This window comes from Furipterus horrens, unplaced genomic scaffold (genome assembly GCF_987537825.1).
Source record: "Furipterus horrens unplaced genomic scaffold, mFurHor1.1.pri manual_scaffold_2, whole genome shotgun sequence".
NCBI classification, from domain to species: domain Eukaryota; kingdom Metazoa; phylum Chordata; class Mammalia; order Chiroptera; family Furipteridae; genus Furipterus; species Furipterus horrens.
Genome location: NW_028327172.1, coordinates 194,497,255 through 194,515,741, shown reverse-complemented (window position 1 = coordinate 194,515,741; position 18,487 = coordinate 194,497,255). Strand labels below are relative to the sequence as shown.

General features: G+C 38.2%; 1 protein-coding gene across 2 annotated transcripts in view; it reads right to left on the bottom strand.

Moving 5' to 3' along the window:
• Positions 1-206: 206 nt before the first annotated feature.
• TMEM156 (transmembrane protein 156) overlaps positions 207-18,487 on the bottom strand; it is a 35,384-nt gene continuing 17,103 nt past the window's right edge. The window contains exons 3-7 of one of the 2 annotated variants that reach the window (XM_090268191.1): positions 17,864-18,124; positions 14,977-15,096; positions 12,962-13,045; positions 3,043-3,148; positions 207-766 (exon numbers count right to left, since the gene is read on the bottom strand). In XM_090268191.1, coding sequence (XP_090124317.1) covers positions 754-766; positions 3,043-3,148; positions 12,962-13,045; positions 14,977-15,096; positions 17,864-18,124 — 584 coding nt within the window. In that variant the 3' untranslated portion in view covers positions 207-753. The remainder of the gene's footprint in view (positions 767-3,042; positions 3,149-12,961; positions 13,046-14,976; positions 15,097-17,863; positions 18,125-18,487) is intronic. The other variant, XM_090268192.1, reaches the window with a different exon arrangement.

Genomic DNA, 18,487 nt, shown 5'->3' with positions numbered 1-18,487 from the left:
GGCCAGGAGATTAAATTCTACCTTAACCTTGGGAAGGGATTTTTATACTTTTCAATAAGAACTGCCCTCTTATATATACATGATTGTCTTGTAAGTAATAACTATAATTATTCCTGACATCGATGATAGCTATAAAAATACAAAAGCCAAAAGAATCAGAGGATACATTTTGCTATTAAATTTAAATATTGAAGTTTTACTTAATATTTTACTTAAATTTATTTTATTTTGATTTTTTTTTTTTACATTCTCAGTGCCAAGAGGAGGCCAGATTTATAAATCTAAACAAATGTATAAACAAACAACCCAGGCCCTCTGAAGTAGCTTGCCAAAAAGAAATAATCCATCTGCCCAGGAAAACCCATCAAGTCAGAATCTGCAAGGTGAGCCAACAAGAGAAAAGATTTTCATCCTTGACCCTATTTTTGATTCCTCAAAATCAAAATCTTGGGACCCTTGTAAGCTGCATAAATATGGCTAAGCAAGGAGAATATGCCTTCCTCTGCTATTTCCGTGGGTTTCATCAGCTTGTTTCCATGACTCATAATGGTTTCCTAAAGAAAACACTCTCCCGTCTTTGATCTCATGGGTCCAGTGAGTGCTCCTGAGCTAGTTTTCACTAATCAGTCAGCATTCCTGCTATTTCCTATTGTGCATCCCCAGCTGGACTCATATGTTTACCAGGTAACTCATTCCCAAAATAAAATTCTGAGTATTCTTCAAAAGGGCTTGGTCCAAATTGTCCAGAGGACTTCAGAAGGATGCTCTGAAGATTAAGAAAAAAAGACAAATATTAATCACACAAAAGTTTTGTTAAGTATTACATGAAGAGAATTAGTGGAAAACAATTTTAAAATCATTTATCAAAACTGTGTCTTATAAGGACACCAAAAGTCCTCCTAAAGTCACTGATTGAGGGCACTTTCCAAACCATTACATCCAGGGAAGGAGACAGTGTCGTTAGTGGTAATAAACTTCTCAGTCCAGAATTCAGGAAACCTAGAGTTTTCTCTAGCCTCTGCCACTACAGTATGTTTGGGTTATTCTCCACGTCTATGAAATGAAAGTATAAGTGTTCATGCAAGTTTCTTTTGGTTATAACATTCCATGATTCTAGCAGAGAGACATAGAAGCTGGGCCTTAATCACTCACACATACACACACACACCCAGTAAGACAACATATTGGGCATCTATTGAATGCTAGGCAACATATCCTCTGAATGAGGGCTCTTTCCATTATGCTCCCTGAGTTCCCTCTGAACACCTCTATCACATTGCTTGATACTCTGTTGGAATTAGGGGTTCCCTAATATGATTCCTCCACTGACTGCATGTTCTTTTTACCAATGAGTAGCAGAATTCTTGGCACAAGCATTTGGTGAATGAATAAAAGGGAGCTGTTCTTCTTCAAGATTGAGCATTCCAGAATGAGAAGTATCAAGCTTAATAATATCCAGTAATATTCCATTAAAACAGTTGTATGATGGCATTATAGTCTACTTAGCAATTTCTGACCCAGCAGCAGCCCCTGACTGCACCCTGACTGCACTAAGCCCAGCTACTAAGACCAGCCTCTCTCTAGTCCTGAACAAAAACACATCCTTGGCACTTAGTTTCCAGTTCAATGCATTAAGCCACCTAATGCTGGGTGCCTTCCACTGCCTTTCGAGATATGCTCTCTATATTCAATAGATGTCCAATATGTTTTCTTTTTTTTTTTAATGAATGATTAAGGTCCAACTTCTATGTCTCTCTACTAGAATCATGGGATACAACCAAAAGAAACTTGCACGAACATTTATACTTTCATTTTATAGAAGTGGAGAATAACCCAAACATACTGTAGTGGCAGAAGCTAGAGAAAACTCTAGGTTTCCTGAGTTCTAGGCTGAGAAGTTTATTACCACTAACCACAATGTCCACTTTTTCCCACCCTGCTTGGTACTCTGGGTGGCCAATCTGTATGAACTGCCTCAATCTGGTTTCAGTGTCCTCTGGTGGCTCTGGATGGGTTGGGCCACTGGGAAGTACTAACCCACATGGAAAGGAAGAGCAGCCAAGTTGGGATATTCAGTCTCTCCCTTCATGTCAGCCACAGGCTGTTGTGCCCTTGACCGAAAGTCACAGCTCCTGCTCAGCAACCCTCCACACATGCTCCATCTGCATGTGTGTGCACGTGTGTTTGCCTCTGTGTGTCTCTCTCTGGGTTCCTTTAGTCTTCAGGACAGTAACAGTAGCCCCATTTACTAGTCCTATGGTGTCATACTGTCCTTTTTGGTTTTCCCACATGCTAGCTTAATAGACTCTTTATTAGACTCTCCACAAATTATTCAGTTTGAGTATACCATCAGTCTCATACTAGGACCTTGACTGATAACCACCCAAGTATTATGAAGAGTAGTGATCAAGCCTGTCACCACCAAGCACAAAAGGATACAAATAAATGCTGGTGTCTCTTCCCTTCCCTGTTACAGTTTGTATGCCCCTTGCAACAGCTACCATCCGTGCCTTTAACATAACAACTACTTAATAAATATTTGTTGGATGAGTGAAAAAAATTTTCTAAGACACTTCTGACAACAGTTTGACTTCAAATACTTGGAAATCAATGTGCATTAACCTAGAGTATCAGACGTTAAATTCAGAGGCATTTTTCATTTCAGTAATTGAGGGTCAGTGGGTAGTTCTACTTTATAAAGTTACATTCTCTTTTTTCTCATGCTCTAATCGAAATAATAATTGGCCTGCTGGAATTATGACTCCACCCCAGGAGACAGTGCCATCGATGAGCTGACAGTTCAGGAGCACATGTTGTTTAACAGACTAACAGATTAATTTATTGCTCCTTCCTACACCTCAGAGGAAAAAGTAATTTTACTTCATATCGTCTCATTCATATGGGCTGATTTTGCACGTTCATCATTTTCTAATTCCTACTCTCAGATATAAACATAGTTTGAAGTATACTTGACCTCCCTAGATCTCTTCATGCTTATAATGAATAAAGTCAAATCATCAATAAAGCCAAATCATCACTCACCGCATATACTGCTCATGCTGATGCATCGTGGGAGGAACCTCAAGTTCTGGTATCGGAGAAAGCACTTCCTTGACCTGAGTGGAGGGCAGCCTCTGCGCGGTCCCTGCTATTTAAGAAGGAGAGCTGTTTCCGTCTTTATGTAGTCCATAGCAACGCAAAAACAGATACAATGTTTTCTAATATAGTAAGAGAACAAAACCTTCCATCTAAAATGGATTTTGGTAGTTCCCACAATTCACTAAATTTTCTGCCTATAACTCTGACACCTTTAACCCATTTCTGTCAACTCTATTTCTTTCCTTTCATTACTCCTCTGCTCCTGCCTTCTGGGGAGAAGACCTGAAGCATAGTCAAAAAGGAGGAAAGGAGAGGAAAAAAATTTAAGTACAATGTCAAGTAGCAAGAAAAGAATTTTAGTTTGGAAACTGGCTGCAAGTATGTCCTTCTAATGTATATTGTTGACATATTTCAACAATATACAATATTAATGATGTCCTTTATTTCAGAGAAAATTTTACCAAGAAACAAAGTTACAGATTAAATGAATTCTAATCCGTCTTTTTTTACTATGACTATGTGACTCTATCAAATATTTCTAATAATTCTCTTCAACTGACTTCAAGGTAGAAGATGAAACTTCAGGCTTATGGCATAATGATATCTCTTTTATTCCCCTGGGGTCTGAGGCCTTGCTTTTCTAGTTTTTATATTGAAAAACTTGAGTTCTACAATACGTAATATATGTGGGGTTTTTTTGTTTGTTTGTTTTGTTTTGTTTGCTTCCCTGATGTCTCTGCTTTTTTATACAAAGCCCTGAACATGGTTGGAAATGAGGTGACCTATCACATATAGAGAAGTGGGTAGTTGCTTCTTAAGAAGAGATATCAAAAATGAGGATTTAAGTGTAATCAAGAATATAATGCCTCTTAAATAGAGACAGACTCATAGATAGCAGGATGACAGCTATGGGCAGTTGGGGGAAGTTAGGGGTGGAGGGATTGAGCAAAAAGGAGAAAATACTCATGGGCACGGACAACAGTGTGGTGATTGCTGGAAGGAGAAGGTATAAGGGGGTTAAATGGTAATGGAAAAAATACAATAAAATTTTTTTTGAAGAATACAATGCTTCTTATCCATGAAGGTGATTAAACACTGGTTTAGTTTACCAAAATAAAAATACTGTCAAACTTTCTCTTTGAATTTTATTCTTTTAATTAGGAAAAATATTAATAAGAAAAACTTAATACATTAGAAATACTTAACTAAAGAATACATTAAAATTTTAAGCTATGAAGGAATATTCAGTGAAATGTCTTCCTCTTAACCCAGATTCCGGACAACCACTTCCCACCGCATTACATACTTTCTTTCCTTCTTACCTCCCCCTGCCACCGGCAACCAAGATTATTTGCTTTTTATGTATATTGATAGATATATATGTTTATACATGTGTATATGTCAGTTTTGTCATTCTTTACACAATTTGGTAGCATACTATACACACATATACTTAAGTATATATCTTAGAGCTCTTTCCACATAAGCACTTTATCATTTCTTTTTATAACTTCCTGGTATTCTATAGAATGGATCTATCATCATGTCTTTAAACAACCTCCTATTTGTTTTTTTCATGTCTAATTTTTATTCTGGAATGTAAAGCTCTTTTGAATTAAAGTAGAGTTGACATACAATATTATATTAATTTCAGGTGTATTACATAACGAGATTTCACATTTATATACCTTATGAAGTGATCACCACAGAAAGTCCACTATCCATCTGTCATTGCACAAAGTTATTGTCATATTATTGATATTCCCTATGCTAAATAGCTTTCTATTTAAATTGTGTCTAAACTTTTGACATTGTGAACACACTAGCAATAAACATTGTACATATGCCATTTCTCTCGCATGTAAGTAAATCTATAGGACAAATTCCTAGAAATAGAACTGCTGGCTCAAAGGCTTGTACATTTTAACTTGGGTAGCCTGTTTACAGACGTCCAAATTGCTTCTGATGTACATTAAAGCTTCAGAATGAATTTACCATGCAAATAATTATTTACACAATTAGGTTAAAATATCAAAAGAACCTATTCATGAAGCTAAATAATTATAGAAAAAATTAACAGAGCTCTTTTAGTTGGAAAGCCAAATTGCTCACCATTTGCTTATTCATTTGGTTGGCTGATATTTTATAATATGGTACAACCATATTTTACTGTAGAAAGCTATTTTTTGTCAAGTGATGACTAGTCCAAAGTAAGTCTCTAATGGGGCATTATTCTTTATTTCTTCTAGTATCCAAGGCCACTCATGTAACTTCTATGCTAATAGCAAAACTGCTGAAAATTTTCTAAAAAGGCAAAAAGTAAGGTATGTCATTCAATAACTTCTTCAGAGTAGTTAAAACAGGTGGAATTTTTCTTCTTGTTCTACACTGGGAAATAAAGTTTTTTCAAATAATATTAATTCACCAATATTTATTAAGGCAGTAGTAATAGTCAGAAACATTTTAAAACTTCACAGAAGTCTTATCATGAATTTGTCAAATCTCTGAACCAAGCATTTCTTTGACTTATTTTAGGAGCTTCGAAAGAGCCTAAAAAATTAAAAAAGACCCTAGTTGGAGTTTTGACCTGGCTGAATCCAGTGAACAAAATGGATTTCCAGCAGTAGGAACTTTGATTAAAAATAAAACTCCATGCCTTATGTTCTAGGATAAAGCCTGATCACACTGCCCATGACAATGTCCAGGTTGCCCTCTGATAATCTTTTTCTTTTCTTTTTTTTAAGTGTATTTTGTTGTTGTTGTTGTTGCTGTTGTTTTTTAATTGGGATATCTGGTATCTAACCTCAGTTCATCCTTCCAAGGGAATTTTTGATTCCCACAGAGTAACAGAAACTTGCAAGGTGTTCTCTTTGCTTTGTTCCTGGTGGTTTTCGCATCAAAGACAAAGTCCATCTCTCACAGTGAAGCCACATCTAAAGCTTCCTCACCCTACAAGGCTCTCTTGACTGCTAAAGGATTTGCCTCATCAATTTTTAATACTCTTATCTCCAAAACTACAACTATGTTTTACTTGGTTATTACAATGGAAAACAAAAATAGCTAAAAACAAAACAAGGAGTAGTCAGCAGGGTTCGGTGTCCCTTCAATGGGTTACCCTCTGTGACCTCTACTTCCCCAATAGTGATTTTATCAAATTTTGCTGTAATTGCTTATTTTTCTACCTCATAGTGTACAAAGATTGTATTTTATGCACGGCTATATTCCCCGGATGCCACCTGGGAGCCTGACACATGATGGGTCATCAGTTAAGACCTGTTGAATGTCATTTAACTTATTTGTGCCTCATTTCACTTAATAAGAGGATATGGGTAGAAGCACTGCAGGCAGTCAACTGGGGTGCCACCTAAGAATTGGGGGATAAGAAAAATAAGATTATTCTCTGAGAGTTTATCTATGAAATCAATCCATAGAGCGGAAACACAACCGAGTCATCTTCAGAAATGAATCCGCAGGCCAAAGCCTGTTAAACGCTCAAAATGCTGCATTATAGGAGCCCATCAGGCCACCACTAAACCAGGGAAAGACCACTCCAGCTCTGTTAGAAAGGGAATCCACTTTAAGACCTCCCAAGCAAGGCTTGGGTGTGATCTGACTGCCCACATGGTTTTTTCTAAGGAGAGAGAACACACATGTTTGCTGGCAGACAGCTTTTGGTTCATACTTCTCTCAATTGTATTATTCTGTGAATAAATACATTAGCTTTCTGGTTTCATAGACCTATGGATATGAGCAGGATTGCACAATGGATGCTTCTTGGTGTGCTGCTCTGATGGGAGGCCAAGCCCACTGGCCTGAAGGAAGGTAAATGCACCTACAGGAGGCACCTGTGTGGCTTCTTGGGCCGCAGCAGCCAGATAGCCTCTGCCAGCCAGGTCCTGGCCTTCCCCACACGTGTCCTGTCATATAAAAGTTCCACAGTGGTTACTGACACCTGAAACACTGAGATCATTTCCCTGTACTGTCAGCAAAGCTAGTGTGGCTGCCTTGCAGCTTGAAGGAGGAAAATAAAGGTAAGGGTAAAATGCGGTGATAAAGGTGTATTTTGATGAACTTTGAAAAATAAAAAGCTTTACAAAGTGCAAAACAATATTTTTACCAGCATCTTTTTAAGCCCACCCAAGGGGTCTGCTCAGAACTTAGTAGGACCAGCATAGGTACTCAGCCGGAGAGGGGTAAGGGGAGCCAGCCTTGGAAACGATGACCTCCGTGTGTCCTTCCTCTCCTTCATACTCTGGGACATTCAGCCATGACCATCTGTGGAGATAGTGGCAGGAAGTGTCTAAACCATTACCCACAAAGGACTTGGTTTCCTCATAAAAGCTTCTCCAAAAATGAAGGAATTTAAGTTAATCTCCACTCCTGACTATGGTCAAGACAGATGTGAACATTTTCCGAAGGTCTGGTGATTCAGTTCTCGAATTTGACTTCAAAAAGCCTTCCAGTCTTAATGATTTCTTCTCATTGCTAGAGCAATGCAGAACTTTGATACTGCTGTACATCTAACCTTTTTATCCCATGAAAACACTGGCACTTTCGTGCAAGCCCAAGATACCCAGGAGCCTTTCAGGGCTGATAGAACCAATTATGGTAACTTAAAAGAGGTGTCCACTCTTTAGGGTGCCAACTCCCTACTATGTACAAAGTTCTATCTGTTATTATTAACAGTGACCCTGAAACTACTCATCTGCTCCAAATCTGGCCAATGTGAAAATCAAATGAGAATGGGAAAATAAATTACTGCAAAATTATCTAGAATTAACAGCTAAAGAGGAAAAAAAAAAGTCCTTCAACAGACAGCTGCCAATATTCTGAGCCATTGACTCAGTTTCCAGTTCATTCACACTGTGGCTATCCTTAATACTCCAAAGAGTGAAACTGATGAAGTGTTTAACTGTTTTCCTTTCAGTATTTTGAACAGCATCATCACAAGTTACAGTTTAAGGGAGGATATCTAATGGGTCTCTTTGTGGTAGCTGTTATTTCAACTTAGTCATTTTGGAGTTGTATTTAGTTTATAAATTTTTTTTGGCCACCTACTATGTGTCCTTACATTCGCTGTGCTATGAGCTGGGGATGCAGTGATGAGTACTGTAAGATATAAGATAGTGTCCCTGACCTCAATGAGCTAGCTGGCTCATGGGAGAGACATCAATTAACTAATAACATAAGTATCAAATAGCAAGAGTCGTAATTGCCACAAAGAGATATTTGTGGTATTATGAGGGTGTGTAATAAGAATTGACCTAGTCTGGGAGGTCCAACCTGACTGCCCCGAGGAAGTGTCGGTTAAGCCAGGGTTGGAGTTTACCAGACAAAGGGAGTGGGGTTGGCGAGGAAGGCAGGATGGTTTGGGCAGGGAGAATCTGTGCAAAGCTGGAGAAAACGTTTGCCTGCATGTGTTTTATGATCGGTTCTTTCATACCTGACAGAAATGGCTGTCACATAAAAGCACTCAATGAACGAATAAATTGACTCACCCTATTCTGTCTATAGATTCTTCACACTCACAAATTTCTTTCTACTTGTAGAGACACCCTCTGCATTTTGATCTATTCTGTAACCAAGCAGATGGCTATAACCTTTACTGTTTTATGAACTCAAATCTGTATTTTAAGAGTCATAAAGATCATAGTTCAGCAAGTAAAAATTGAATTTCCATGCTCTCTTGCTTGGTTGCTAGACATCTGGCACCAGTACTTTATCTTCTCTTCTGCAGGCAATTGAAACCTGCTTAGTCTTTATTATACTGGCCATAAACATGTTGCCAACTATGATTTTACATTACCATTAGTTCTGTTTGGGGGGTAATACAAATTACTGAGTCACCCACTTTTGGCTTGTAGTGATTCTCTTTCACAATAAAATTCCATTTCCTTCCCTTCATTGTCCCTACAAATTCACCCACATCAACAGCAAAAAACATTTCAGCCAGTGCTGAAACATTCCTTTGTGGGTGACTCACGTTGTCTCACACAGACTTCTACGACCTGGTAGAGGAAATGTCTCATCTCAGTTTCCAGGGTTAAATGTTAAAGAGCATGAAGACTTTTGATCTGTGACTTGAACCAGCTCCCCAGTTCACCATTTGCCACAAAGGTGCCAGAAACGGCATCCATTGGACAGAACTGAGTTTGAGTCCAGATACTGCTAGGACTGGGCTGTGGGTCAGTTACTCAAACCCTCCTAGCTTTGGGTTTCTCATCAGGGAAAAAATGTGAGGTTCTTATGTAATGAAATAAAATGATGTGTGTGGAAGCACTATGCATATGGAAGGTACTTAATGAAGTTTTATAGTTTAATTGGCATCCCCTCTCCGAAGGCAATCAGAATCTTTCTAACTGTGGCGGCAGAAACTGTGTTGTGATACGCGCCGCTCTGCGGTCAGTGGTTAACATAATGCCTGGTGTGGAGTCGGTGTTCCATAGATTCTGGCTGAATATTTTAAGGTGAAGAATTTCAAGTTTTAAAATTTTCAGCATTTTTGATGGACATAGAGGAGAGAGACGAAATGACCCTATTTAATGACCCAGGAAGCTGGAATAAGTGGAAGCTCTAATCTCAGAAACCTGGTGTTGGAGATATTTATTTATTGACTGTCCAGCATGTGAATATCTCACAGGGACTCTCAAGTGTGCAGGTAGCCAGAAGGGCAGATATTCCCACCCTCGGTCAATCAGATACTCCCCCTTGGAACTTGCAATCCTGGCAGAGATGCTAACTGCCAGGGGGCCTAAGGGTAGCTTTGGCAGCTCAGAGGGAGTGTGTACAGTGGTGGTGACACCAGCAGAGGCTTTGTCACCAAACCATTCCTGTGGTGTGACCTTGCATGTATTTTTGGCTGCCTGGCCTCTCTTAGCTCCTCTTTATTTTTCAAGCTCAGAGTCCCTTCCAGCTGCTTCTATGGGTTCCATATTGGTTTTCCAATAAATTTCCTTTCTGTCAGGTCAGCCAAGTTGGTTTCATTGTTTGAATCCAATGATTTGGATCCTAGTCTACTGCCTCTGCCCCTGGTCTTGGTCTCCCACGTGGTCAACTCATTAAGTATCATTTGTAAGGATACATGTCAAAGCTGCTTTTGCACAATTCTCAAAATCTCTTCTTCAGGATGGTCAGTGTTTTTCATCATTCTTTGATGAATTCTATAAAGTGTGTAATATGTTCTTTAATGAAGTAGAATTATGTTCCCCCTTATCATTCTTTGTCTGTTTGTTCCACTTTTGCCAACCCTCAAGATGCATTTCTTGTTCATCTGCTCTTTTTACTCTACACACATTTCCCCTTAGGTTTGGTGTGACTTAATAAGCTTTAATTGTCTATGAAGTACTACATGCTAGATATTATGCTAGGGACAAGCATCCAAAGGTGAATAAAACAGATTCATCATCTATGTAAAGATAACAGTCGAATGAATAAAATGTAAAAAAGATCAATGCCGAAACAGACAACATATGCCACCACGCTCCTCAGCGCATGGGAGGAAATATTAGGGACATATGAAAGCTTGGGACTTGATTCTGTATGACATCTTTTTCTACAGCAATGAGACTCATTTATTCCATCAGTGTTTGCTATGCCCCCAGTATGTGCCAGGCACTGCGCAGTGCCAGGGTCTTGGTAACCTCTCCTTACTTCTCTCATCTTTTTGAGGAGGTAAGCCTACCTCTGTCTCTATGTGTGCGTGTGTAACAATACTGATTTTGTAAAACATGAACCGCTGGAGAGACAGTCTGGACTGTGCAGCCGGCGTCAACAGCAAACTGCTCTGCTGAAAGTGACTAGTCTGTTCTCTTTGAACTACAGTTTGCTTTTTTGTTGTGGTTTTTTTTTTTTTTTTTTTTTTTAACTCATGTTACTGCTTCTCCAGAGAACCATGCGGGCACATTTTTTCCTTACATTCTCACTACTGCCTATAATCCATCATTACAAAGAAAGGCTTTAAAAATGGCACTCCAGGGAGACATTATTTCCTCTCCATTTCTCTCTCAGAAAGAGCAACTTAGAATGTGAGGAGAAAAAATTGCATTCAGGTTAAAGGAGTACAAATCATGAGAAAGAATCTGCTTTTTTTCCCCCTTTAAGATGCTGAGCCTCAAACAGACTCTGTTTTAAAAAAGGCCGCCATCCCTTGGCATGTTCTAAATATTAATATTATATACCTGGCAATAAAGGCAGAGGATTTTTAGTGAGAGCTATTAAAGGGAAAGGATGACCGAGGCAGGTTTCTCTGATGTATGAAAATCACAGGCTCATAAATACATTGTGTGAGGTTAGTCTTGTGGTTAGCTAGAACTTTAAATTTGTGATTCCCCCGATTATCTATGTTGACAGGGGAATTATTGATTTTTTCTCAGACAAGGCTGCAGTGCTCAAAATTATGACTTGAAAAGAGAAAGGATTGGGATTTCTTAAGGCAAACAAAAAAAGCTCTACAGAGCCAAGTTAAAACATTCCTCATGTATGGATGTCAGGCACATGGACTAGGTAAGAGGGGACTCTAGGGGAACCATTGTTTTCTCCTTTTGAAAATTAATTTTGTGCCCTGGCTGGTGTGGTTCAGTTGGTTGGAGCAGCATCCCGTACACCAAAAGGTTGTAGGTTCAATCCCCAGTCAGAGTGCATATGGGAGGCAACTGATCAATATTTCTCTCTCTTTCCCCCTTTCTCTTTCTCTAAAAGTAATGAAAAAAATACCCTCAGGTGAGAATTAAAAAAATTAATTTGCCATTGTAAACAACCCCGTGATTCTTATTTCATCAACCAAACAAAAGTTTGTCACTGAGCACCCAAAATTACCATCAACTTTCCCCACTATTTAGCTGATTAGCCATAGGTTAATAATTTTACTGCTAATGCTAAAAATAGAAATATAATTTTTTTTCTCTTAAAGTGAGCTCTTTAGGTGCACCCAATCCAATTTTTCCTCAAGCTAAGGGGCTGAGTACCTGCCAATTTAAATAGCTAAGAAAAGTCTCAGGAACATAGTGCCCAATGAAATGCCATACAAATCTCCATGTGGCTACAGCTACAGCTGCAGGGGCCAGGGGGCCAGGGGCAGTGCTCAGGATTTGTTCAATTTCCTTTAATTTTTGGAAACAGTTTACACACCAGATATGACGTTTCCTTCTGTAACTTTTCACAAAGTACGAAGAAGCCTGCTCACTGGTCGTGCGTGAGGAGCTGTGTAGTATTATCACTCGATTCTGTGGTTTTCAAAGACCCAACGATATTATTTCTCTTTGATAAAGAAAAGCCCTTTGCCCATGTGAGATTCTCCCTCTCTGTCTTTTTAATATGATTCAGAAAGAGGCTTCACAATTTGGAGGAGATGGAACCACAGCATTTGTGTGAGCAGTCCCCTTGCTGTTCTAATTAGGGTTCCCTTAGTCCATTTCTGTTCCTTGGGAGAGGACAGGGGACTTTTTAATTGGGGCTGTTAGAAGCTCTCTTTCCACAATGACACCTTCTGCTTCGTGAAGCCTTCGGCAAAAGCCGAGGCCGCTCTGCAATTACGTCTTGCAACTCTGAGGGATAATGGTATCTTGTCTCATTTAAAAATAAATCTGAGAGTTATTCCTAATTGCTTTTTCTCCTCTGCCTACCCACATGAATTTCTCCTTGCCAACTGAGCAAACTTTCCATTATTTAAGGAGGCAGTTTTGACTGTAACTCTCCCCTGATAATAAGGCATATTAAACCAGATATCATTTGCCCGTAGTTCTGTTCTTGCAGATACAAGGTTAATTTAAATGAGCTCAGACCTTATGACCTTGAGTTTATATTGAAAATGGTGAAGCTTTGAAATTTCCTAAGCAGTGTTCTGTTTGCAAGTCACAGAGCTCACCTGAAATAACCTGTATATTCAATGTTCGAAGTTTCTCAGAATCACTTCTTCTTAAAAGAACAGATGAAGGTTTATATTTATGACCTATTCCAAGGAAAGAAATTAAATATTTAGTTTATAAACAAGCACATTCTTAAAATATATTCCCCATGCTGATTCAAAGAATTAGCAAGGAAAATGGGCCATTCACAACAGGGCCTGGCACAGCAAGACATTAAGAGCTTTTCCTTAAGTTATCTTTCATTAACAAATACAGGTTCTTTCTAAAACAAGTGGTTTCTCCGCTGCCATAAATGTCATTATGCCATCCCCTCTTATGAAACACTGGTTCTTATATATAGAATGTTATATTATTTATATTATTTATAGACACATAGATATAATACACAGAATATTTAATGTATGGTAATATTTAATAATACTTAATGTCCTAAATGATGTAACATTTTTCTTTACTGTATATGTTTGAATTTGTAAGGCAAGCCTTTGAAAGCTATTAAGCATGTCATGTGGCTAGTTGTTCATAAGAACTTAATGTCACTCCCCGCTATTCATCTCTTTCTAGACACATTTTCAGTCTGGTTTCTTTATCTCCTTCTTAGTATGTAATTATATGGGAAAAATGAATTAAAAACTCAAAACTAAGCACTATTTGCAAATAACATACATTTTTTAGAATAGTATAATTTTCAAAACTAGAAAGATCCTGGGTCTTAATGCTGACATTTTATTAGCTGTATAACGAGGGACAAAACAAGTTAACCTCTCTGAGGAGTTTTTTCACCTATAAAATAAAAATAATAGCACATAACCTGTTCTCATACTTTGATAAAATCTTGTGAAAATGGTTATTCTACAAATACACAATATTATGATTAGTAACCAATGCATAAGGGGGTCTTATATACTAAGGTATCAATGATAAGACTTGATATGAAACTGCTCTCAGAAATATCTGCAACAAATACCTAGTTGAACGAATTAATGGCACTTTCATTCAGACCTAGAGGCAACCATTTGTTTGGCCTCCTGACATGACTAACAGCCTTGCCTGATAAAAAACATAAGAACCTTGAACAATAATACAAGCAACAAAATGCCACTCTTCTTTATTGAGAATTGCCATGCACTAGACACTGTGTTAAATTTCTTATGTAATCTCTTTAGTTCAATCCTTCCTTCAGCCCTGGGTGCTAAGGGTGATGAGCCTTGTTTAACAGAGGAAAAAAGAGACACTCAGCTACAGTCAGAAACTGGCTCCAAGTCACATAACGAGTAAGTGGTGATACTAGGACTCTAACATAGTCACCTATCTTCAAAGCCTAATTTCATTGTGATACATTTTTCTCTTGTCTGTAAGAGACCAATTCCTTTCAATCAGGCTTGATATTCAGCCAGTATATGCATGGGTACACACTGGAAGGATAGGTATGCACCAGCAGGGCAGATTAATGCATGGGTACACACCGGTAGGGCCACAGAATAGTTAACAGTCAGTGTCCATCCTGACAAGTAAGTGTCATATTAGTTATTAAATACTTTTACTATCATTCCTACTATCGTGACTTCCAGTTCCACATTTTAACTCAGCTCAGCCACAGATCTACTGATATAGCCACACTTATTAAAGATTAGCTCCCACTCACATTCATCACCTGGAGCTGGTCTGCTCAAGATTTCCAACTCTGATTCTTTATCACCATTCTATTCCTCTACCTCTCTTCTCCAGTCACTTCCACTAAGCTTCAGCTCAATCTTCAGCCCATCAACTCCTTCTGATTCACCCAGTATTCCTTTTCCTCTTATGCACTTGTGGGGGTAGGAGAAAGACATATGAATTTCCTCGAATGCTGGCATTTGTTTTATTTATGCTTATACTCAACACTTATACATATTAGGTGCTCAGTAAATGCTAAGTTGAACTTAAAAAAGAAATAGAATCTATAGATGAGATTAGGAGTTCCTTGAAACTAAATGGAATATCCCAAATGATGAATTTATTTCTTAATACTTACTCTGCCACTTCTGCATTTGCCTATGGACTTCAAGTATTTTGTAGATAATGAAAATGAGCAAAAATATAAAAACTAATATTACTAAAATATACCAAGTGATCTTCATGGAACAAGAGAAATCTGCAAAGAAAAAAAAACTACTATAAAAAATACAATAAAATGATGCAACAGGTAAGAGGCTATGTGGTAGTGTAGCTGGGTTCTAGCACATATTCTGCCCTTAACCAAAAAGATAAATAGTATATAACATCACTTTATAGGGTAATTTGCTCTCCTGAATTCTTCCCTGATGTATTAAATGAGGAAACTTGATCAGGTGGTTTCCAGGAATCCACTTAGGTCCAATATTCTAGGGTTAATTTCACTTACAGGTTATGCTGTTGTTAGTTTCACTATCATTTCTATCATTTCTTAACCAAGCAGCCAAAAATTATATCCTCAAATCAACAAAGATGCATTGAGTATGAGGAGGATGGGAAAGAAAGGGAAAGAGAAAGGGCTAGGCTGAGGCATAGGAGGTGAATGAGGCCAGGGCAGGTGAATGAGCAAAACCCCTTCGCACAAGGGCACTCAGGGTGATAATCATCTCAAGCACATGCATTAATCAAACGTGCAGTTATCCCAGCCTATATTTAACAAATATACAGGTAAAAACTTGTTCATTCAAATGACAGTGAGGCAACATGGGGAGGACAGTCACCATTCAGCAATAGCATAGCACGGTCTCCTTTAGTCCCATAAATATAACCTCATCACTTTCAAGACACAACTGTCCGCTGACTTTCTAAGCCATCCTCGGAACCCTCTTCCTTGGACACAAAACAGAGCTAGTCCTTATTCGACTTAGGAAAATACATAACTTGTTTACTGCCTTGGATGCCTGCCCTGTGGTGCTCATGACCTGGGTACCCCTTTTACTGAACCCCCCTCCAGAGCAGATGTTCATTACATAAACAGTCAATGTTTATTTAGAGAAGAGGCTGCAGAGAAAAGGTGAATGTTGACTGGGATGGCAGCACTCAGCTGCCCTAATATCATTCCGTGATAGCCAGCTGCCAGACTTGCATTTCTCACTCAGCAAGATAAAAGCGTGCAGGTCATTGGAATAGAAGATTTTCAGTGCCAGCAAGAGCCAGAGTGGGTCCTGTGGTCAACGTGTCACTGGGCACTGATCAAGCTATGAAAAAAACCATGCATTCACCAACTCGATATTGCAAGAGCGAAATGTGCACACTTGGGGCCCAGCCAGTCTGTGTGTCTCCCCCACATCCCTGCAGCCATCTTGGAGAGAACCAAGGGGAAACAGACAGGAATCTGAAAAAAATCTAAAGAGGCAGTTTAAAGTACTGTTTCAGAGTAAATTTACCAGATTGGACTAAATTTATTTTCATTCCTTGGTGGAGAGGGCTTTTAAAGAAGATCACGTTCGTCTTTGCACAGCAGAGGAAACTACAAATAATTCTTTAGTCTTCTACACACGGCAAAAGGAATATAGTTTTTCCAGAATACTAGACTACCTACTTTTGCACCCCTGTTATCTTTCTGAATTATGGACCCAAAAAATTAACTATCATTTCACTCTGACTAGAATTTATGAATTTTTCCATTAACAAAAATAACTCCTCTTAAAACCACAGTAATAGAAATGCTTATTTTTCCTTTATGTTTTAGAAAATAGAAAATATAATTAAATGGATACGTAAATGTACATTAAAATGGATGTTTCAGTATCTATAATCCAAACTTCTTTATCTTTCATATTTTATCATCATCACCTTCCCTAGGTAGCCTTTCCAAAACCTACCTTCCAACCTCATAGCCTCTCCCATGCCCCACACAAATGCACACATCTTGAAATACCTCATAATTACAGAGACTGTAGGGCCCTGGGCAAACTAACTCACAGGAGAAATTTCTCGAAGTCATATATTTTACCTTAAAAAATGCATACATATTATATATTTATGTTTGCTTTAAAATAAATACAATTTTTTTAAATAGTTGCCTCAATAATAAAGTTTTAGAAAACCATCCTAAAGTTATCCGAAAGGCTCCCATATGTCTAAAATATCCAGAAGCACAGCAAATTACTCTTCCGTAGCACCTGTCATGCTGAATGCACCTGCTTGATTGTTTTACATTCATCTACCTTCGTCTCCAATGCCTGGCACACTGCTTGGCATAGAGCAGGCACTTATTTAATGGTTTATCTTATAAAATGCTCTTCAAGAGTAGGTTTTGTGAGGGAAGTGAGGACACACTGCTTGGTACAAAAGGGTCAGTTGTGGAAATTCAGGAGAGGGTGACTAGGAAGTTAATTACCCTTAAACAGAACTAAGATATATTTAGGTTTTGTCTTTGGGGCTCCTATATTCCCCGCAAGTCATCCGGTGACCCGGAGTGCCTAATTTGTACCCCGCCCCCCATCTTCTCAGCTTTACATTAAAAATCCCATTTAATCCAGGCCTGGTTCTCAGCTCTAAGAGAAGACATGTTAAATCAATTCAAAATAAGATTTTAATAGCATACCACAGTGTACATGGATATTTACATTAAGAAATAAATCTCACCCTTTCGTACTCAAGTGTGGTAGTATGACTTCAAGCACAGCTAAAGGCATGTCCAAAAGTTGTTCTGGGGCAGAGGGTCTTTCTAGTGACCCTCAAATCACTACCCACAGATGCCTCTCCTGCCTCCAGGTATAGTTGGGCCCCATGAAAGCACAAATTGAAAAAAAAAAAACAAAAAAAAAACAGGTAAAGAACTAACATTTTTCCAGCCATATTATTTCATCTATAAAATTCTTCAGCAATTTGACTTTCAGTGAAGTTAATGTGATAGCCCTAATATAATTTCTCTTTTCCTTCTAATTTCCCTTAAAACTTACTTTTTACATCCATTTCCAGGTGCAGGGAAATGTGTATACAATTATCTAGGTAATTCATGATTGTGCAAGTATGGTTCATAGACTTTTCCTTGGTTGGATCTTCCTCCATGATCACTGAATGTGTAGTGTTTGCTTTTAGATTACAGGTAATGTTATATTCCTCCAAGTGGCCGACTGTAGGAGCTACAGTGAAGTTAAAATGTTGACACGGTGAATGAAAATCATTTGCCTTCACTTCCATGGATCCTTTCATGATAAGAACTAGAGAGAGATTAAGAAAGTGTTATTTGCAAAATAGTAATATATAGTAAAAAAGCAATACACTAAACACTAAATCTCTTCCTTCCTACATAAAAAGAAGATACAAGAAGTTATCTGCATTAAAAGTAATAATTTACATTTTGTAAGATTGTGAAAACCAGGTGACAGTAAGATTGAAACAGATCAAAGCATCTCAAAGAAAACACAGATTTTCTATGACAACTTGCAGAACAGATATGATTTTTCAAAATTGTCATAACAATATTTCTCATCCCACATTATACTGGTTTGCTAGGGCGGCCATCATGAAGTTCCATATACTAGGTGGCTTAAGCAACAGAAATTTATTGTCTCACAGTTCTA